This window comes from Hippoglossus hippoglossus, chromosome 4 (assembly GCF_009819705.1).
Source record: "Hippoglossus hippoglossus isolate fHipHip1 chromosome 4, fHipHip1.pri, whole genome shotgun sequence".
NCBI classification, from domain to species: domain Eukaryota; kingdom Metazoa; phylum Chordata; class Actinopteri; order Pleuronectiformes; family Pleuronectidae; genus Hippoglossus; species Hippoglossus hippoglossus.
The window spans coordinates 19734397-19758108 of record NC_047154.1 but is presented as its reverse complement, the minus strand read 5'-3'; the positions used below and the strand labels follow the sequence as shown (position 1 = coordinate 19758108).

At 41.8% G+C, this 23712-nt stretch overlaps 1 protein-coding gene across 2 annotated transcripts in view; it reads right to left on the bottom strand.

Annotated features, from left to right (window-relative positions):
- LOC117759861 (homer protein homolog 3-like) overlaps positions 1-19435 on the bottom strand; it is a 41195-nt gene extending 21760 nt beyond the window's left edge. The window contains exons 1-3 of one of the 2 annotated variants that reach the window (XM_034582321.1): positions 18964-19435; positions 15783-15828; positions 1497-1653 (exon numbers count right to left, since the gene is read on the bottom strand). In XM_034582321.1, coding sequence (XP_034438212.1) covers positions 1497-1653; positions 15783-15805 — 180 coding nt within the window. In that variant the 5' untranslated portion in view covers positions 15806-15828; positions 18964-19435. The remainder of the gene's footprint in view (positions 1-1496; positions 1654-15782; positions 15829-18963) is intronic. The other variant, XM_034582322.1, reaches the window with a different exon arrangement.
- Between the last annotated feature and the right edge of the window lie 4277 nt (positions 19436-23712).

Sequence of the window (23712 nt, the reverse complement as noted above, 5' to 3'; positions counted from 1 at the left end):
AACTATGCAGCAGCTTGTTACATCAAACAGGCTGGTGCTGAGGATGCTCATTAGCAATAATAAATACTGTCGATATGTAGAACCTGACTGTAACACAACAAGTTACATTGAATGATGCAGAATCCAGAGCCGTCGTTGTTGTATCACGTTTAGTTAAATGCATTGTGTAGATAACGACCAGTGCCACAGAAAGAAAGACAGCCAAGTGAAAAGGTTTGTTGTGGTGAGATCAAAGATCTGCTCAGAAATGCTCTCCCGTGAACAGAGTGATAAAGGGGATTTGTTGCCAAATGTAGAATTCATTAGTCTCTCCTCCAAAAGCCTCGGTAGAATAAACTGGCACATGTGGCTGATAAGAACAAAGCACAGAGTTTTCTCTGAGTTTCACTTTGGTGCTAACTAGATATTCCATTAGTGCCTTTATGTTGTTTGTTTGTTTGCTGATTTGTTATTACCCACGTGGACAATGTGCATATTTCATAAATGCAATCCCACAAAAATAGATCTAGTTCTATTTATTTCCAGAACCTCAGGATAAGATGCACAGAGTGGGTAAGATCACATGAAAGTCAGGATGATAATGAAGTGCAACAAGCTGCAGTTTGTAATTCAAAAACTAATTAGATTTTTCACTCTGGGTTATGTTACACATCTTGACCTGTTTTAGTTGACAGAAATATAATCATGGCAGATTTAATGGTTGCTAAATACAACAAACAGCTTTTTTTGGTCACCTAGAGTATTACACTTCGGACACACTGGAGGCGGAAGCGCCACGAAATGCTGTCCGCTTCCTTTCGGCACTCATGTTAATCAATTGGGCTGTTCACACCGGCAGCGAAGCACCGCGGCCGGCTCACGATCTGCAGCGGTGGTTTCGGTGTCTTTCAGCATCCCATAATTTTGATCTTCCTGCTGTTCTCCTGGAGTTTTAATTTCCCCCGATTTCCCCCCCCCCCCCGCATGATGAAATTTCCCCATCTGCCCATCCACTGTAATTGGATTTTGTTTAATTATGCACAAAACACACATTTGTCAGTTGCGTCTATGCAGACAGACACACACAAGCAGACAGACAGGCAGAGACAGAGAGAGGGGTGGGGGGGTGGGGTGGCTATGGGCCTGCGTAGGTCAGTCCCTCATCATCATTTACCCCTGAACCACTACGAACCGTGTTGACATTTCTCCTCTTGAAAAATGTTTGTAGAATTGCTCGTTGTTTGTTTTTTGACCTGAAAATGTCACCAGATACCAAGATGTGTATGTTGTGTGTGTCCCCCCCCCCCCCCCCCCCCCGTGAATAAAGTCAGCCTTACACACATGAACAGCTCCGTGCTGACCCTGCTCTGACCAATGAAAGCTCACGTTGCTTTATATTTGTCACCAGCAAGCAGCAAGAATCTCTTAAGATTCATGACGTTGTTTCAAATCATTGCCTTTGTGTGATACATAAATGTGTGTCTGTGTGTGTGTGCGTGCGCGCGTTGGGCTCTTACTTTGGTCCCCCCCACACTGATGATGCGGTAGACGCTGCGGCTGGCATCGTAGAAGAAGGACACGGTGACGGCGTGTTTGCTGGCCGGCAGCCAGTTGCGTTTGGTGGCCGGGTCAATCTGGAAGACATGAGCTCTGGCGCTGAAGATGGGCTGCTCCCTTTAAAAAAAAAAAAAACACACAACAGAAAGACATTAACACACATTCACTTGATGCTGCCGGTGACTCGGAAGAGAAGAGAGGGTTCCAGTTGTCGCCAGTGTCTCCTTAGCTTTGTGTAACATGCTGACCAGTGGTTATCAGCTGGATACCAGAAGAACAGACACTTACAGATCAGCCATAGAAAACATGACATCAAAACCACATGGTAATGCACAAACATAGATACTTGCAAATATAGGAAACAGCATTTGCAAGTATAAGATGAAATAATTCTGGAGGACAAAAACCCAATTCATATATGATTCAATCCAATTAAATATTGCACTTTTAATGTCAGATCTGCAAAAAATTGACACAATACTACACAAATCCATCTGTTTCTCAAAGGCCCATTTTACAACCTGAATGATGAATTCATGTTCGTTTAGAATCTAATTTGTAAGTCGCTTGTTTTCAGGCGGACAGACACAGACACTTTTTTGGATAAACTCGGTATATTGACAAAAGCGAGACATGTTTGTTAAGCAGCCTGCTGACGGTAAATCCTGGAACACAATCTAAAAGGTATCAGCGTGGCAACATTTGGACAAACCAGAAAGCAAGAAAACACGAGGCTTTCTCCCCATGTTGAATTTCTTTTGATTAATTTGCCCAAATTTGGCATCGGCCCCTGTTGACTTCCATTACTCTGAGCTTGTTATTGTCCCACGAGCTCCTGCTGGCAGTGACGCAGTAGCAATCTCTTGTCTATAAAAATGTCTCAGTGTCCTTTTTGAGCTAAAACTTATTTCACAAACATTTTTCTTTCAAAAGCTTCTATATTTATAGTTGGTGGCAGCCAAACGTGGACTTAACAAATGTGTAAAAATGTTTCAGCTCTTCAAATAGGCCTAAAGAAAAATATGTGGACATGTCAGGGACCAAATCTACAGAAAAAGACTGAAACTAATAACATAACCAGATGAGTGTGGGCACACGTGTACATTTTGGAATGTACTTCATCTTTACCTCTGCCAAGTATGTCATGTTTTCACTCCTGTGTGTTTGTTGGTTTGTTCGAAACTTGGTGGAAGGATGTTTGTTTTTGGTCATTTTCACTGATTTTCCAGGGAATAATTCATGGATCAGGCACATGTCTATGAGTGTGTGTTCTTTGGTGCAGCTTATTGAATTCAAGCGTATGCGTTCTAAAGGGTGCCCTTCTAGTTTTATCATTCATTTTCTATCCCTGCCTCATACTGTGAATACATCACATTCAGTCGGACCTCTTCATTTGTCCCTCAGCTCCGTCGCACACAGCGAGTTGAGCCTCAGGTCCAGATTTACATGCCAGATTTTAAGGAGACATAAATCTGTCTTTCTCAATACGTTTCTTTATGTGGACGATTTCACCGCAGGATCTGAATTTTAAGCAGAAGAGTTTCATACCGTCCCTTCAGCTGCAGCCATCCCAGTGATACACTGATGTGAAGAGGGAGTTATCCCAGTAAACAAGAAACATATTTAACCACACGAGTTGTGGTTTTATTTCCAAATCAAAGTTACTGTATGATTTCACACTTAATCAACACCAGTGAAACAGAAAACTGCTTGTTATGCTCAAAAACAGATTATTGAACAACAATTTTCAAAAAAACAAAATGTCATCATATCAGTCCATGGATAATTATTTTCTGCATGAAAGCAAAGACATTACTGCACAACTTTGAGCCTTTGGTTTATAGAGGAATCTTCCCAGTTCTGCTCTGATGTTTTCTCCTTTGCATTTTACACCATGTACATAAATGTACGACCTCTAGGTGTTATTTTTAGGGTGTCATTTTTTCAGAAGCAGCAGAAATACTCCAGTTAATAAGCTTTCTGCTGTTGCTTTATGAAAAAAAATAGGGCAACCATGATAAGAATGCCTTCACAGTTATACTTAAAAACATGTGCACGGTAGAAAAATGTTAAACTCACACTCAAGAAACCATATTTAGCTCAGTGATCAAAGCCACGAGGCTAAAACATCTGTTCTCATCATTAAAATTAATTGGATATCATTATCTTTTCTTTTGTTTTTCCGTTTGAGGGAAAACTGCGGTGACCGGGTGCAGAATGACAATGGGTAGAGTCGCAAATAGGACAAAACACTTCCAATTTCCAAATGTGATTGTGTTTTCCAGACATCCTCAAGGTCAGCGATGCTCTCTCCTGGTGTAATGAGGCCGACGGTGCAAATGAAGCTGAAGATTTGCTAACCGCTAGCGGTCCAATTAGCCATCCTGCTCCGTTTGGACACACACACACACACACACACACACACACACACACACACACACACACACACACACACACACACACACACACACACACACACACACACACACACACACACACACACACACACACACACACACACACACACACACACACACACACACACACACACACACGCTGTGGGGACTGACTGTGCAAACGGGCTCGCAGGACCATGAGGGGATACACAGACACGTCATGCAACATTACACCACTAATGTTTGCATAATGTTAATGTATACAATAAGATGCTCCCACGGAAAGTCAATTATACACCGACATTAATGAGGATAATGTGCACTGGGAAAGGCCCCAGTCTTTGTCTTAGCAAAGAGAAGTAACCATTTACTATGTAGGTCATCACTGGCTATATGGTGCATTGTTCCTGTGGGATTTGTTTGGAATTACCGAACATTTGCATACAAACAATGGTCGTTCGCGTTCAAACACAGATTACCGAGGCTGCAGATGACCACAGCGAAGAGCAGCACGGCCAAGGAAGCGGATTTAGGTGACGGCCAGGTCCACGAGGACAGCAGCTACAGATACAATAAATATAACTAACTAATGATGTATATATATATATATATATATATATTACAAAATGTATTTGTCTGTCTGTCGCTCCGATCAGCTGTTTTCAGACATTAACTCCTTTTCCATATGAGGATCACAGCAGAAGATTGTCCAAATCAGATGCATTCAAAACGACAGGAAAAGACCCCGGAGCGTTCAGGTGAGGAGAGGCGCAGCAGGAGGCCGGACATGACGTATTAACTCTGCCGCGAAAGTCACAAGTTTTTGTTCAAAGCATTCGTCACGTGTACGAAATTCTCCGGACAATATCCTGCTGTAGTCTCACAGAGGCTCTCTCGGACATTCTCCGGAGTTTTTACTTGGGGACCTGAATTCAAATTCCCTGCAGCGTGTCTCACAGAGCGAGTTACCATCTCTATCATCAGATCTACTGTGTCCTTGAGTGCGGCCATTTTAACAACTGTTTATTAAGGGATGTATGTAGTTTCCAATAGTAGAAACCTAATATCAGTGTAGTTTTATGAAAGCAACAGACATCAGACACAAATCAAGCACAACAGCAAAACGTGAAATGTGAAAATACTTGATAAAACAAATTATCTGGCTCCATAACCAATAACCAGGGCATTAAATTCATTAAGCCAATAAGCCAAAATAGAATTAACGTCAGAGCAAAATAGCTTCACTCAGGATTTTCTTTTTCCTCATCGCAATGTAAAATGAAGACTGACTGCTCGTCACCTTCCAGGCGTCACAGCGGATCTCACAGGAATGAGAGTACCCCCCCCTGTTCATTTGGCCCGTCTTCACGTCGCTCTGTGACAGGACCGCCGAGCCGAGCAGCTCCGACAGGTCCAGGTTTGGTTATACGGGCAAATTAAAAGTGGATTAAACTCCACCTGGGGTGAAGGAGAGCAAACACCGCGCAGCAGCTCGGCAGTCGCAGAGGCCTCGTCTAGACTAATGCGGTGCAGTAAAGAGAAGAAATGCCTGGTGAGCCTCAATCTGTTGTACTTCACACAAGCCTGAGTCATACGAGTCTCTGCAGCTTTTAATTAAATCTGGTGCCGTGTGAGTAAAAAGCGTAAATGACTGCGCAGCAGGAGGCCGATGCTCACACCTGACAGTTTGAATAGCTGTTAGAAATAAGAGAAGACAAGTGAAACGTTAAACTACAGAAATCAGCCCAACGTGCAACCTGAAAGGACGACATGTAATTCAAAGTGCGTCATTAAGGGAATTAAATTGAATAAAAGGAGTCATCATTCTATTGGCTGACTTCTTTGAATTGCTACGAGACAAACAATATTCAGATCATGGACTTAAGGGGAACGTCACAGTAGAGCACATTCCTCCGCCCAACAGTCCCTTGAGCAAACCACATTTAAATTAACTAGATCCAGATTTTCATTCCGCACACTTAAAAATATCAGCTCCCTAAACATGTACGATTCTTTTCATCAAGATCTATGAATGATTCTGTGTGAAATCGAGGAACATGTGGAAAAACACCCTCTCATCTCACAACGTTCAAGAGGGTGAAAGGAAAATCGCACCCTCCACCGTAATCCTGCAAACAAACAAGCAAACGCAGATGAAACCATAACCTCGTGAGTAAATTATATAGATTCTGGGCTTTTGGTCCTGGTAGAAGTAGAAAGAAGTAGAAAGTAACATAAAATGAAATATACATGATAAAAGAAGTGGTTGAGTAGATACATGCAGTTATTTTCCACCTCTGTTGCTTAGTGATTGTGAAGCAGCATGCCCCCCCGCTCTGAATCCAGCGAGGCGTCATCAGGATCAATTATTGTTAATCTATTCCAGGTCATACGTGCTGTATACATCCTTCCCGCCCCTCCCCCTCATTCATACACACTCACTGCGACGCCTCCATGAATGAGTGGAGGCGGAGCTTCAGATTACAGCTCCCTCATTTAAGGGGTCAAAAAACGTGAAAACATGTTTTTCAAGGAGTAAATCTGTCGCTCTTGAAAATATCAACACTCTACTTTCTCAAGTTATCACTATTATTAGTTTTATCGTAGCGATTGGGACATTAGACCGCATCTGAAGTTAGTGGGAATGTGCGGACACCTAAAAGTGATCACCCAGTTTCTATATACATGTCAACAGCTGCTTTCAACTGGATCAAGGTGTCACAACATGCAAATAATAATAATGATATATTTTTATTACTTTATATATATATATATATGCTAGAAATAAGTTGTCCAGCCGTGGTTTGTAGCACCAAACACAGACAGGCCATAAAAGTGTCAAGTCAACTTCTTCCTTGGTCTTAAAAATGTCAGGAAACAATGAATATATAGATATTATAATTTTCCATATAGGTCAAGATGACATCTTCAAATTGGTTGTTTTGTTCAACAAACAATCCAAAATTCCAGGATCATTTACTCTCCACAGGTTATTTGTTTCAGGTCAAATGTGAATAACCAGATTAAAAGACAAAATCATTTATAAATATCTAGAGTTGTGCTCAAACTAAGCTGAGTTACCCTGAGAAGCTTTTCAGAGATGGTTTTCATAACAGACACAAATCTGCTTTTTTCATTTATGGAGAACAGCTCGAAACGTTCTCCTTGGAATTCTTCTTATTTATATTCCAGGTCTGAGACAGAAAAACAGAGACAGGTAAATCCTGGGGGACACATGCAGGACGTCTCTGCTGGGATCTGAGCCCAGGCAGGCAGACGGGCAGATCATCAGGGCTCAACCTTGTGGTTCGTACCTCTATATGTGCGGTTTGACCATAACAGCAGCGTGTCGCAGGGGACTTCACCACTGGCTCATCTGAAGATTTTGATAAGGAGCCAACTAGCAGCTTAAAACCTAAACTTTCCCTCAAAGAAACTGAGAGTGTGCATTTGGAAAAACTTCACTTGATATGCTGCCATTGTCGGAGGACTGGAGAATAAAGCAGCTGAAGTTTTAAAGTTTTCTTTTATCCCCAAACCATCCTCCACATAAAAAGCACAGCCACACAGAGGAGGAGGCGAGCGGCCCCCGGGGACCTCAGGTATACACCCCACCTTCATGATGAATTAATTGCATTGAAGCATTCAGAAGCATTTCAAGGATAAGGGTGCACATCTAATGAAATGTCAGGCTGAGGCAAACAAACAGTTCTCCGGTTTCCTCCTCCAGTCTGTCCTCCTGGAAAATCTTCTGCCGGGCGTGCACGCTCTCCCTCTCAGCTTCTCATTCAAACAGATGAAATGACTCCTCTCAGGGAAAGGAAAATATTACAACGCTATTTGGCTTCTGCCTGCAGCAAAGGCCGTAAACAGACGGATTTCTATGACGGCTCCATCTGGACGAGCTGGAAGTCGGACAGTGCGGGGCTGAGCCTTCTACAGGGAGCCATCACAGCACAAAGGATAAACTCCCTCTGAACTAAGTGGCTGCATTCAACGCAGGTCGTCATGCTCCATTTCAATAAACCGCTTGGACAAATTTGTTAAAGGTTCATTTCCTCCCGCAGAGAAATCACATCATGACACGTAAACTGACGGTGATGTAGGAAAGTTACATGCTGAGTCACTTCTGAATCTCCTCCTCAACAACCGTCTATCATGGAGAGGAGCAGTGATTATTATTAATGTTGCTGCTACTGCTTCAATAGAAATATTTTCATACAAACATTCTATATTTATTTTAAATTGTATTTTCAACTTGAGGTGAAGGCAGCTTGAGAATTGAGAATTAAAGTGCAGTTTAACATCTTCATACTACCAACATACTATAATCAAATATTTTAAGTTCACTGTATCTGACAAAGAAAAGCAGTCGACACTGGACATGAACATTTGACACGTTTGATTGAAAATGACTAAACCAGTTAACTTTCTATTGATTGTTTAATATCTGCAGCTCTATTCTTCACGAGTTGCAAATATTTGGGCCTGCTCGGAAATGAACGGCTGCAAAATCGACCATAAACACGACATGCAAAAATGTACTTTCAACCAAACAAAAAAAAAGATCCGATCTGACAAGGACAAGACGACAAACAGACTATCAGACTCTTTCAGATGTTGAACTCCTGATAATATTAAAATACCCAGAGGGGCGAGAACACAAATATCCAAGTCAGGACAATCTCTGGGGCTTCTCCTTCCGGCCGCCTGGTAGCCACTCCGGATAATGTCCAAATGAGCCCATGTGACAATACAGCTGGAGATCATTTAGAGGATTCACCGCATCCAACTGAGGACGCTGATGACACAACAGACGCAAAACTAATTATGGATGCAAAACTAAAATACTGACTACAGACAATGAGTTTCCAGAGTTTCGATGTGCTGTAAACGCAGCAGAATTAACACGTCCTGCTTCCTGCATGTTCTACAGACACCAGCCCTAACATGAAAGTTCATTTTCTGTTGTTGTGAACACGTCTGACGGGACAATCTCCTGCAGTGTTGTTCATGTGTGAAAGGCAAAGTCAGGAAAGTGTTTGGACCCAGAGACATTTTCCCGAGTTCGTGTCTGAAAACAGCTTTTCCAAAATGCGGTGGACAACAGACAGCAGGTTCCTGCACCGACAGCAGTGTGACTAACCACCATGGTACAAAAAGTGCTCTAATACACATCATCTTTTCCCTGCAGGTCACAGTTCACTCTGTCTGCCTCAAAAACACATTTCCCCCTCAATGACTGTGTCACAGTGTGTGATCAGAGCTGACAGCAAGCTCGCTTACACACAGACCTGAAAACCAGAGGCAACGCAACAGCACCCGACCCAGAACCAAACTATCCTTAACAAACCTTAACATGAGCTCCATCTAATGTCTATAAGAGCAATGATGACGTTATCTAGATGTCGGAGGTAAGTCCATTATCCCAGTGAATGCAGAACAACAAAGGAGAACATCCTTTCAGTGTTGTTGTTACAGCACAACAATATGCATTTTCTTCAAAAAGCAAAGGCAACAGACTTGCAGAGTTTCACAAATTGTATAAAAGGGCTGAACAAGTCAGTCTGAAAACAATTTCACAGCAGAGCGACTCTTTGACGGATAAAATCAGCACCAAAAGTGTCACTTTAACCCCCCCCCCCCACACACACACACACACACAGTGTGAGGGGCTGCAGCATAAAGCCCTCAGTCCTCATGTCCAACTGCAAATCATACGCAGCTCAAAGAGTTTAGACACTCAAGGTTAAGAGATGATTCCTTCATCTCCATGATTCGTTTATATTGATCAATTAGTTAAATACAACGTGCAGAAACTGAAAGAAGCGTCTTTAAAAAGGTGATCCACTGACTGTACGTTGTCTCTGCTGCTGAACGTGCTGAGAGTCACTGAACCAGAGAGGTAATACGACGCCCTCTGCTTATTCAGGTTAGACTGGATGCTACAGTGACTCACTGGACTGGGGCTTAGCGTTCAACAGAAGCTAAAGAAGCTCATAGAGGGAAAGCAAGAGTTGACAAGTAACTGCTGATGATGGCACCTGTAAAAACTTACATAGAGCCCATTGAATTCTGCATAAAGTCTCCAAACTGTAAAGCTTCTCATTGCACTTGGCAGAGCTGTGTGTGCACCACCAACATATATTTACAAAATAAAGAATGGCTTCACAATTGAATAGATCAGTTTAGCATTAGTCATTTTCACTGCATATTGGATGAAGTTTGATATCAAAATGACAAAAAATACACTCGTTACAGAATTTGAATATTCACATATTATTCACGATTTTACAACTAACACTATATCGTATTTTTACTATAACTATTTATACTACAACAATGATTATTGTGGCCGAAAGAATTCATGATAATTATATTATCAAAATATCTAAAGATACTTAGAAGAAAAAAAAATCCTGTCAATCCATTTCATTTAACATTTAACTCTTCGTTGTGTGATTTATCTCATTTTTAGCAAATATATTTAGCTCAAATTATTCCTAAACCCTAATAATAAAACACTGGAACTTTTCTTTTTAATAAAGATTTTCCTCATGACTGAGACGGGATCTTATTGACCCCGACTATTCCTAATTATTTATTTATATAACTCTATCTAATTCTATTGTTTTATTCTCATTGTTTCCTCCTTGTAAAGCACTTGGTAACATTGTTAAGAAAAGCGTAACATAAATTATAGGTATATTATTACTGGGGTTGTGCAGACAAGATGATGATGGTAATTTTCCCATTAATGTATTAAATTTTAACTATTCACAGTGGTTTTAAATTATAACCATAAACATTGAGAAAAGGCTCAGGGGCTCTCAGTGTAGCATATTTACTTTCTGCATATTCAGTGTCTCGCCACCTAAAGACAGACACACACACACACACACACACACACACACACACACACACACACACACACACACACACACACACACACACACACACACACACACACACACACACACACACACACACACACACACACACACACACACACACACACAGCGCCTTTTCCCCAAGTCATCACTTTTTAATCCTCTCCCGCTGCTGCCTCCATCTCTCTTCTGAACCTCAGCACCCGTTCCCCCACCCAGAGTCCCTGATCTGTGAAACAGAAGCTGCCCCCTCCTGTCTGGCCTCGCAGTCATACACGACCGGTTGCTTCTGCAGAAGAGAAAATAGTCCTCAAACTGCCAGAAATGGAGCCTATGAGCTCTGTGGGCTGTAAATAGCCTGTGGAGGGGGTGAAGCTGTAAACCCAACCGCCTAAAATCCCATTGGATCAACTTAAAATCCAACATCTCGCACTTGAAACGGCAAATCAGAGAGCCAGCGAGAGCTCTGATGACAAAGACACTCAGTAAAGGTCAGAGCGAGAGCATGAAACACGTATGCAAATGAAATTACATACATCTGAGGATCCAGTCGCCGTTTCTCTCTTATCGCACTCTTCAACTTTCTTAATAAATACCAGAGGGACTCGGAGAGGATTTTAAATTTCTGAGACTCTTACTTCCTGGCTTCTGAACATCTCTAGAGAAAGAGAAATGAAGAACTATGCTGTGGTTGGCTGAACTGTCCTTGTGCCAAAAAGATATCAGCTCGTCATAGATTTGCAGCAAGGCCATGAAACTGCACGATACCATATCTCATTATCTGAATGTAATGTTAATGCAAGATATACTCACAGACTCTGTGTTTAAAGTAGTGCTGAAACAATGACGCTATAAATCAATCGTCAAATTATATATGTTGATTATAAATGAATCTTTTAAGTCATTCATCAAGCGAAAACGCCAAATTTTAAATCACTGACCCTGCAGCTTCTCAATGCAACAATTTACTGCCTTTCCCTGATTTATATCGAAGTACACTGATGAGTAGGTTTCGGGCCAAGGACACAAAATCATATCGGTTTTATTTATACACCAAAGCCTGATATAAGCATCAACAGGCTTTACAATATGCACGGAGCAAACAACACCCTCTATTCTTAGACCCTAGATTCAGAGGAGGTCTCACCTTCAACATTGATCTTCATCATTTTTCACATATTAGTGTGCGGCAATGACGAGATATAAAATCTTGAGCAACATGAAGCTTTAGGCAGACGGATCGTACCAAGGTTTTTTTTTGTTATGTCTTTTGGTTCCTCTTTTCTTTTTACCACAGACCTTGTTTCCATGATGACGGTGGATGGAAACACAAAGAGAGATTAGAATGACACTCAGTAGAGCACAAAACCTTCACCGAGGCCCAACAGTCCGCTTACGACACCATGTTTAAACTCAATAGATTATTATTTTGTCCGTGCACACTCATAAATATCAGTCCCCTTTCCCCCCCCCATGAATTATTCCCTGAGAAATAAATGAAAATGTTGAAAAGCGCCCTATCTAGCAATGAAGTGAGAAAGTGAGTGAGTCCCTATCCGGAGACGCACCAAAATTGAATGGGTCCTTCCCCGGTCAATACCGCTACCCTCCACCAGGTTTTGTGTTATGTGCGCAGTAGTTTTTGTGTAATCCTGCTAACATACACACAAGCACAGATAAAAAAAAAAAACACAAAGTCCTTGGTGGAGGTAAATATTGAACTAAAACACTTTCTGCATGATACTTTGGGTTTTACACAGAACAAGCGCCTCATTATTTCCATTATGATGGAACCTCTACTCAGCCCAACAACAACAGACCAAATGTGAGTGTTGTTTTAAAAAGGTCCAGTGTGTAAGATTTAGGTGAAAGGGAATCTATTGGCAGAAAGTAAATATAAAATAATCCTAGTGATGTTTTCACTAGTGTGTAATGATCTAAATTGTACGAATTGTTGTTTTCCTTACCTTAGAATAACCCCTTTATATTAAAATACTCTATTTACATCAGGAGCGGGTCCTCTCTACGGAGTTCTTACGACAACTGAAGGCTGCCACAGGTTCTCTTTCATGTTTGGAAGAGGAGGGGGAGGTGAGGGGTTTTCAGCTGCAACATGCAACTTCACCACTAGAGGTCACTAAATACTAAACACGGAACCTTTAAGACAAACGTGTAGCTGCCCTTTAAATCACCTGTCAGCTTTGTAATATTGTTCCACTGGAGATGAAAGAGGAGATTCGTCTTATGTAACAAGTCACATGATAGCGATATGATTCAAGTAGCTTTCCAATTGAGAAAGAGATTCAAAAGATGTTACAGGCACTCTAACATTAACACAAAGAAAATCCTGATATTCCGTCTGTCAGGTTAAATAACAAGTGCTGACCCACGACCCTGCGATCGCCCTGGTTCCTGCCTCCCTCTGAATGCAGTGGAAGTCAGTGTGAATGAGAGCGTCGGCTGAGTGCTTCAGCAGAGCATCGTTTTTCACCATCTGTGCATTAACACAACACACAGCTGAATCTCTGCTGTGGTTTCACAGCCTCCAGGGACTTCACAGTCTTTGCAGAGACGGGGGGAAAAAAGCTCTCTGCGTTTCTTTTTGTCGGCCTCTCTTTGTTCATCTGACACTGTTCCTCCTTTATGCGTCTGCTTCCTCTGACCTCCAGCGGCCTCGCGTCCACATTCCCGGACCAGCGAAAGTGTGTTGCCCACAGTCTGGCAACATGACACGCTACAACTACACACCGAAATAGCACGGCGAGGGGAAACGCTAACTCACAGTGTAGCAACTCAACAAGTCACCATATCTCTGCAGCACAAACCACAAGCCAACATGCTGCATACACCGAATTGCACAACGTGGGGAAACCTCCGGAGTTGTTATTATTGTCAGTTCGACGTCCTCTTACATCAGGAGACGTCGACCTTCTCACCGAGTGTCTCTCCACTTCTCCGATTCATAAGAACTCACTCCACTTTATATCACCACAAGCAGTTCGCTGGCAAAACACTTGGAGAAACGGCTGAAATGTGAGCTGTGTTCGTGTTGAATGACAGAGGAGCACTTCAGTTATCTGAAGGTCGGCTCCTCTTGCAGGAGTCGGACCGGTTAGTTACTGCGCGCTCACATTTGTGAAGGTGACGCAAAGCACAGAGAGTGTTTTCTGTGTTCAGGATATGAAGGTCAGACAGATAGATGATGGTGAGGGGGGGGTCTGTCAGCTCAATCCTCCGGCGGCACCGTTATTCACTTTCATGCCAATAAAAACGCAGTGAAATGAAGTGAATACAAAGAGACATGAGTGTTTACTGTTGCAGTTGCAGATCTGTCTCCATAACAGCTATCAAATAAGCTCTTCCACTCGCAGAGCAGCTACTTTCTCCTTGATGCTGAGCAGGTTTCCACTGAGACCGACCGATAGATCAGCCGCTTCGATTTCGACATCGCAGATCGTGTGTAAAAGTTTGTACGTGACGTCTGATTTGCAGCGATATGAGGATTCATTTCTTGTAGATGATTCGATACAGACATCAGCAACAGAAACATTATACAATAACAATCCTACTAAAACTAATTACAGCTGTACAATATGAGGATATTGTGTTACTATTGTTTCATGTTGTGCTCCATCGTTTACTTTGTTGCGTCACAACTCACAGTCCTTACACAACTATTTCTCATCATTTGAACAACGATGGAAATTCCCATCAAAGCGACAAAAATGAAATCGCTGATGACATTTGGCAGCTTTTCTTCAAACTAAAGGCCCAACAACAAATAAAACAGTTAATTATCTGCACATATTTCCTCTACTTTAATTATTTAGTCAATTAAATGTCTGAAATAACTGCAAAATGTATTTAATTAACGCAAATATATCCAGTTTACGTCATATGATAAAGAAAAGCACCAAAAACTCACATTCGAGAAGCTCAGATCTGAGAATGTTTGATATTTTAGCTTAAGAATTACCAAAACATAACTGACTATCATTTCTCTCTAATGATTAATCGTTGCAGCTCTAAAATCTGGCCACTTCTAGACTTCAGCTCCTCTCACTAACTCCTCACCAGTATTTCTCAGTCAACGTGCGGCAGCAGCTCGTTCAGTCGACCAATCACCAGTCAGACAGAAACGTGAATGAAGAAAGCTCAGCGGCTCTTGTAGTTGTTGTGATTCTCCGTCATTTGAGCATCAAACACTGAGCGGCTTAAAATACGCATTTCACAGCACAAAATGGAAACTCTGCGACACATGCGTGACAGCCGTGTGGTTACGTTGAACACTGACGTTTGACATGCAAGACGTTCCACGATCTGGTAAAAGATGATGCACAGTTTAAACAAAGCAGAGATGTTTGAAAGTTGAGCTGCAGCGACTGACAGGACGACGTATGATGAAAGAGACATCAAGCGACGACGACACTAAGCGGAGATCATGCCGACAGCATCTGCACATCATGACAAGCATGGAACCTCCCCTCAGATCACACGGTGAACAGCAGATTCAACAGATGCTGAGGGAGGATGAACATCATGGGGACGTGATGAAGGTGGATTTTGTTCGGAAGCAAATAAATGACTGACGAGGTCGGGATGGGCGCATTGATCCCCAAACTATCGATATCAGATCTTTGCTTTTTCGAGAAGCTAAACTAAAATGTACAAAAGCTCTTTCTCAGTTTCACGTTATAATGTTTGCCTTTCCATTAAAAGCTGCCCTGCTTGAAATTTAACAGGGATTCCAACATTAATATTCAGTAGGTTTCACGTGTGCCTTGTAATTTTAGCTGAGTGACATCGACATCCACGAAACTAACTCTTTAATTATGAATAAACACAATGAATTTGGCTCAGCATTTATCGGTAGGAGATCAAAATCTGAACTTGCAGTTATCGCCCATCCCGGCCATGCAGAGCCACGACACAGAGACGACCACAGCGGGTTTGTTTGTACCTCTCTCGGTGTAGCGGGTACATTTTACAGCTCGTAGACAACTCCTCTGCAGCAGGACGAGAGGAAAGAGGACGAGAGGAAAGAAGACGAGAGGAAAGAGGATTCAAGTTACAAAGTAGAACAATGTACCTGCGGAGGTTGTCAGGAAACCCTCAGCTGCACAACACAGACTTAACACTGACTTAGGTTCGTAAAAACTAGAGCCCGACCGATTTATCTGTCTACACAAGCCTTTCACAGACATATCAGAATAAACAATGCAGAAAAGATAGCTTACCTTTTTTTACGTACAAAAAAATGGTTAATTTTCTTAATTCAAGCTTTATATTTTGTATTTGTTGTCTTTTATATCATTTAACAACAAAAAAATATCAAACCCCAATAACATTTCTTTGTAAAATTTCCGTTTAACATTTTTATCGGCCGAAATTTTTTACACCCTAATACTGGCATTTGCATTGACCCCGAAAAATCCATATAGGTCGGGCTCTAGTAAAAACCAAACCAGTTTGTATCTGTAGCTGTGCACTGAATCACAGTAATATTTTGATGACCTTCACTTATCAAACAGAATACACATAAGATTGGGTCATTTCAACATGAAAACACCAAAGAATAACACGGATATCACAGTATCACTTGAAACATTTGTTTTAAACTTTTAAACTTCCTCACACTCACGCTGTCGAGGTTCCCTCAGTCCAGTCCAACCAGCCACGGTGAATTTACCTTTAGTTGTCTTTAGCTGGTCTGGTTTCTGATATATAAACAAATTAAAGGATTTTCTCTTTCCTCTAATGTGTTATTTCAATTTTTAGTGTATGTAGAAGTTTTAAAAATCCTGTAGTCTGTGGTAAAGGGTCGTCAGTAGTCAGGCCAATATTTCAGGGGTATTGTGATGTCACAATTGTCACATCTTCATAATCCACACCTAGAAACCAGTCTGGCACGCTCCACTAACAAATCCAGATAAAGTGAGAGGGGACATTTCCTTCCAATCAGACCAATCAGAGCAGACTGGGCTGTCTTAAAGAGATAGGAGCTAAAACCAAGCGTTTCAGATAGAGGCTGAAAAGAGGAGCTACAGCAAAAACAACCTTTTCAAGAAATAACCCAAATTAAAATTATGCAACGGAAAACATGATCATAATGTGTCTGCTTTAAGTGGATAAATGGTAAAACTACTTTATGTTGTCAGCAGCTTGTTACAGGAGAGTTAAGGATTCACATTATATCAAGAGTAAATTTTGTTTTCAGTGTGCACTCTTAGAGGAGCTCAGACGAGGTGGATGAACACTTACAGACAAGTTGTACGTGCATCTGTGCGCCGACCATATATTTGTTTTATGGACTCGAAGGGGCAGTTAATCAAGACTCTCGCCGGTGCTCACTTCAGTCAGGACGGTAAAAGAGCTGCAGGGCGTCTCTGTCTTCCAGCGCAGGTTCCTGTCTGACTGTGCAGAGTGAGTGGCCCTGCAGCTAAATCCAGCTCCTTTCTGATTTCTATTTGGACAAGGTGATTGTACTCTGCGGCCTCAGTGACGCATGCGGTGATGCCGGTATGCTCGATTAGAGTGCAGACGGTATAGAGGCATCAAAAATATGACATCAAAACACAGCAGTTGTTTGTCTCAGGCCTCCTGTCAGACTGTAAATGTTCCTGCTCCTGCAGATGTTGCACAACAGGTCCACATAACTGCTGCTGTGCCACTGACACCATATGAAAAGGCACCTGGAGTTTTCCCTGTATGGCACAGTGACTGAGATACATGTGATACAATGGGGTTTGTCACATCCACATTTACAGATGTACAGGACACAAGTGGTGCAAATCTTTTGAGCGGCCAAGATCAAATAGACTTTTAGTCAGAAATGTGAGAGTTGGGTGCTCAGGTGCTCAAGAGCCGTGTGCCGTCACCTCTCGAAAAGTTTGTCTTCAACTTCTCCTCAATTAGAATATGGAGCTAAACTGAGAGAGAGAGACAGAGAGAGAGAGAGAGAGAGTGGGATAGTTTTGGGGGAAACATCTGCACAGTGAGTTTTTGTGTTTCATTTGAGGGGGAGAACCTACGAAGGCCACAGGGCCATGGACCCGCTGACTTCTGATGCAGCAATTTGGGATAAACATTTGAGCATCAACATCATGCAGAATCACTTCACTTCACTGGTCTGAAGAAGCTAGGGTCTGCATTAAAACATGATATCTCCTGATTGCAAACTGTATATTGTGGCATTTGAAATTGAACTGCAGTGTTAAATCTCACTTTGAGGATGTGACGAAGGTGGACTGGACTTCCATTAAAAATGCATATCAGTACAACACTCCCATATTGTGCTCTTACACTTATTTGAGAAGCAGCTCCATTTAAATGTCACTAAACTGACCCCAGAGGGACGAGGCTGAGAGCCAGGACTCTGGACATGTGAGGAGAGTTCAGGTGTGTTTGAGCTGAAAGCAATGTCCTCATGCATCATTCAACACACACACACACACACACACAGGTAACGAGACTGAGCACAATGGGACACCAAGAGCAAAACCACTCAGAATCCTCTACAGAGAAATCAAGTGGTCCAAGCTCCTTGCTCTTCTCTTTCTCTCTCCCTCTCTCTCTCTTTGTGTGTGTGTGTGTGTGTGTGTGTTGCAAACAGCAGAGGAGAGAGAAGAAAACAGGAAATCACAATAACTGAGTGATGCCTGAGTGACCTCTGTGTGTGTGAGAGAGAGAGAGAGAGAGAGAATGTATGTGTGTGTGTGTGTGTGTGTTTTATCACATGACCATGAAAACACCACGCTCAGTTTTAAACAAACCGTCTCTGTGCAGCTCAGTTTAAAGCAGCTGGGATGTGTCGCCGTGGAGATTCGACCTTCTGTGGGTCACAGCTGTGATTCAGGTGTGAATGAACATCAGATTCTCATGAAACTGGGTCAACGCATCACTAATCGAGGTTTTTTTTGTCTTTGGTGACACGAGAAATGGACAGAAAACAAACGCAGTGTCACATGTGAACTGATCGATTCCCCCAAAATGCTGTAAAAGGAAATACAAGAAATGCGCGTTTTAAAAGGATCGAACCGCCAAACGCCCAGAAAAAACCCGCAAGTCAGCACAAAGTTCACTTTCCACGCATTTTGTCATCCGAGCAAATCACTTCCAGACGCATTTCACACACAACTTACCCCATGCTCCGAGGATCTGGATGCTGGTTCAAGGGAAAGATTCCACTCACGAACTCTTTCCGTCCCGTGTTTCCTCTGCGTCTCCCAACTCGATTATGTTCTCATGTGAAATCCTGAAGCGTAAGTTACATTTCTGAAGAAAGAAAGAAGAGAAATCACTTCCGACTCCAGATCCCCTGGTTCCCCCCCTCCAGCAGCACTCCTCCTCTCAAGTCAGTTGTTGTACTCCAGCCCGCTCGCCTTCTTCCCTTTGTCCGCCCGGTGTCCACAGCCGGCGACACCGCGGATCCGTCGTATGCTCGTGCGTAATTACGCACCGTAAACCCGCCTTGGCTCCGCTCTGTGGGCCGCACACACGGAGGAATGTCGATGGAAGTCTGGCGGTGGAATAGTTTCAGCTCAAACCGCCCCCAGGACTTGTGCTATGCTCCCCTGCTCTCCCCCCTCTGTGCCAGATCTCACTGGGATCCCATTCAGCCAATAACAGTCGCACCACGGAGCCTCTTCCGCGCCACCTAACGGCCAAACCGCAACACTACGAACCAGCAAGGCTCCCCCACCCCCCCCCAATCCTGTTCCCCACTTCTCCAGTGAAATGTCACAATGTTAAATGTAATCTGGGGAAATGGCCTGCGGGCCGTTTTAAAAGCCCCCTCGGTGCGTATTTATGAGGTGGAGCGTAATAAAAGCTTGTCACATCTGAAATGACGTGAGGAGGAACAGGAGCCAAATGGCTGTTTACAGCAAAGCTCCAGTCAGATGAGCAGAAACCATCCCGCTGTCTGTTGAGCTCACATTAAATCAGATGATGTTCAGAATAAAGCTGTTTATAAAGAGCTGTATGACAATCCTATCAAACACTGTGATGTATAACATCTAAATATCCTCCTGATGATGGGCCGGGGGGAAATCCGATTGTAAAAATACCATTGAGCTGAATAAACCTACTCTACAATATATAACAGGGATATGTATCCATACAGTGCCTTTATTCATCAGAGCATGTTTCATAGCAATGGTCCTGTCATCAAATAACTCACTTAATACAACTGATACTGAAAGATACTGAAGGATACTCTTGAAATACTGTTTCTGAAATATTGAGTAATGCATCGATAAGATCAATAATCACGTTTCTCTTGAAATTCCTCTTTACATGACTTTAGAAAGTTGTTCTGATATGTTTGTCAGTAACATACAGGATATAATAATTTACACATACACACAGAAAATAAATGAATGCTTTTTTTATCAGATGGAAGAAGTAGAATTCAGATTTTTAATGATGTTAAAGCAGCCGATAAAGGTTTTAAAAGAGTAAAACTTTCATGGAGTTACTAATTGGTTGAAAAAGAAAAATAACATAAAGATATTTCAACCACTTATTCTTCCTTGTTCAAGCTTCACAGACTTCCCTTGTGAAACTGGTGAAAATCACATTATCATCATGCTTGGAGAGAGAGAGAGATCTGCTCTTCACCCCCTGTTAATAGGCCGGGATTTGGTGTCACCACAGATTTGTAATAAATCACTTATCTGCCCGAGTGTGGGCTGAGGATGGAGCGTCAAATGTGGTGGAAGAGCGAAGAGGAGCAGCTCGGTGATCACGCTGCTCAGTGGCCTGTTACAGAGATGCAGCTGCTCCATGTGCTGCAGGGAGGCAGCAGGCGGCATCAGATCTCTGCCTCACATGCAAACAAACCCTCGTGCTCCTTTACAGAGTCACTCCTCAGCCGGTCGGAGGCAGTTTGAGGCCTGATGCTGAACCTTCAGGTCTCTGACACGCAGGCCGTTAACCACCTCTGGCAGCTCAGTGTGCAGACACAGATGGGTCCTCGTGTTGAAGGAGTGTTTACCAGTCGGGCTGTGGCTGAATCCAACTCATGATATCTCATGGGAAAAATCCTCCCATAGCACCTTATACTGTATCTATATTATGGTTTCTCCATGTTTACATTCAACACCTCCTTACATGTTTGATGGTATATTCTTAAATTACAGTTGTTCTCGTGAATCCCACCTGTACATATTGTTTTTATAGATGTTTCCGAAAGCCCAGTTTAATTCAGTGTTAACAAAAAAACAGACAAATGTATCTGTACATGTTCTCTCTTTTGATATAACGTTTGGAAAAAATAAAACGAGACGTGAATAAAGTAACAGTCTTTTCATGTTGATTTTCATTCTATGCAGAACGTACTCGAAGCCTGGTTGAGTGCTTTAATAATAAAGACAATAAGGGGATAGTGGTGTTACCATGGTATCATCATGAATTACTTATTTCACGCTCATCCATGATGGTGCAACATCTAGGTTACTCTGTATTTACCTTGTATGAAAGAGCAAAAACACATAGTCCATCAATGTCCCCTATCAATGATGGTAAATATCCAACATCCAGGTTGTGATGTCAGTTTAGCTCATCAGTTAAAACATGAACATAAAAGTTAAATTTAAAGAGGTTGAAATGTAATTTAGTCGATTTTTTACAGAACAAACCAAGTTTCCTCTGAGATGTGTTTAAAATCAGAAGATGCTGCAGCCTCAGTAATTTCAGCTCCATGGTTTTAGTTGAAGGTTTAAATCCTCAGACCAGCCGGGGATGTAGAGGACGCTGTTAACACGCCACAGTGCACATCAGCCTGCTTCTGATAACTGCTGAATAAAACTCACTGACATTTTCAGGCTGGTTTCACGTGGAAGAGTCACAGGCTGCTTTAAGAAAATGGTTCCTGGGTCTGAAATGACGAGAGGATAACATTTAAAAAAAGATGTATGATTTGTGGTTGCTCATTAATCACACGAAGAACATCGTGACATCTGTTTTTGTGTTTTTTTTGATCTGCAACTGTCGTTCTTCATCATCAATCTCTCCATAATGAGACAGAACATCAGACCATCTCTATCACAGCTGAAAGGTCATTTGTTTCCACGACTTGATGTGAGATCTGTTCATAGACTAACGGGAGTAAACAGAGCCAGATCAGCAGATTCAGAGGAAGCCTGCTGCAGAGACCTGAACTGTTGTGTTCATCCGGGTGTCTGACATTACACCGTGGGACCTATTAGCTCTGAACAAGGCTGGATCATCAACTGGGCAAAGTGTGAACGTTTCCCAAAAGCCCCAGTGAGCGGATAGTCTGAGTTCATTTGTTTCTTTGAAAGTGTGTTTGAGAAGATGTAGAATTCGATTCTAATCTCAATTAAATTTAAAATGACAAGAGCCTAAAGATCCTGTATGGTTACCTCACCCAGAGCCGCTGTCTTGTGGAGGGACCTTTGATTTAATAGCTTCTTTATTGAAGTTCGTGCTGTACTCACATGGTATAAAATCTCTTAATGCAGAATACAATGCTCAGAGCATTTTACTGAAGTAAAATGTAAAAATAAATACAGAAAAATTGCACTGAAGTAAAGTAAAAGTACCACATTAACTTTTCTACATGAGTAAAAGTAAGTACTTGCCTTTAAATATACTTAAATTAAGACATTATTCCCGAATGCAACTACTACATCATGAACTGTAGCTATATTCTGTTTGATACAATCATAACACTCTGTCAAGCTAATAAATAACTCTGCAGATGAGGCTACACTTTGCATTGTCATATGAATGAATGGTTTTATTATGAGTGGGCGCTGCTGCTGCAGCAGGCGGAGTCTAACGTTACCTCACCGCTGGGATTGGATCAATGAACCAGTTCTCCTCTGTTTATGTGGAGGTGGTGGGACAGAGGAGGATGATGGTGAAGCTGTCATCTGTGATGGACAACCAGTCGCACCCTCTGCAGGACCCCAGCACAGCACTGATTCACCCTGTCTGAAGGAGAGGTATCTCAGGTCATTCCCTCCTGCAGCAGTAAGACTGTACAAGCAGCTCTGCTCCCAGTAGAACTACAGGCACCATTATAGACTGAAGCTCTGGTTTAACTCTCTTAACTGTGCAATATTCATTCTGTCTGTGTAATACAATAGTTCATGTGCAATCCATTGACTGTAATTATATTCTCACACTGTATTTATGTGGTTTTTATTCCATTCATATTTCTCTATATCTTTTATATCTCCATACACTTAAGTATTGCATGTTACTTATTATTACTCACTGATTTATATATTTTTGACTCTTCCTGCTGTAATATTGCAAATTTCCCCCATTGTGGGACTAATAAAGGATTATCTTATCTTATCTTATCTTATCTTATCTTATCTTATCTTATCTTACCTTACCTTACCTTACCTTATCTTATCTTTATTGATTACTTAAGTACTTTTACTTTTTAAAAAATTCTTTAAAAACAATATGAGCATACAACACAACACATTGTAAAAAAAAAAGTAGTGGAGTAGAAAGTACAGATATTTTCTGATAAGTAGAAGTGAAAAGTATCTGAAAATTAATCTAATCAAGTAAAGTACAGATACATATAAAATGTACTTTGTTACATCCAACCACTGTGGGGTTGTCAATAGGGGTCTCCAGATAATTAATATTATTATAATTATTTGCCTCTGGACCTGAAAATGGATTGAAATTACAATATATTGATGATTATAATGTAAATGTTATTATAATGTAAATGTTATTATAATGTTAATGTTATTATAATGTTAATGTTATTAACACTGGGGAGGAGCTGGGATCACTTCTTGTTTTAGTCATCACTATACATGAGGAATTTGTTTGACCAGCAGGGGGCAGCAGCGCGCCCCGCCACGCTGCCCTCTCTTGCGGAAGAAGACGGAGAC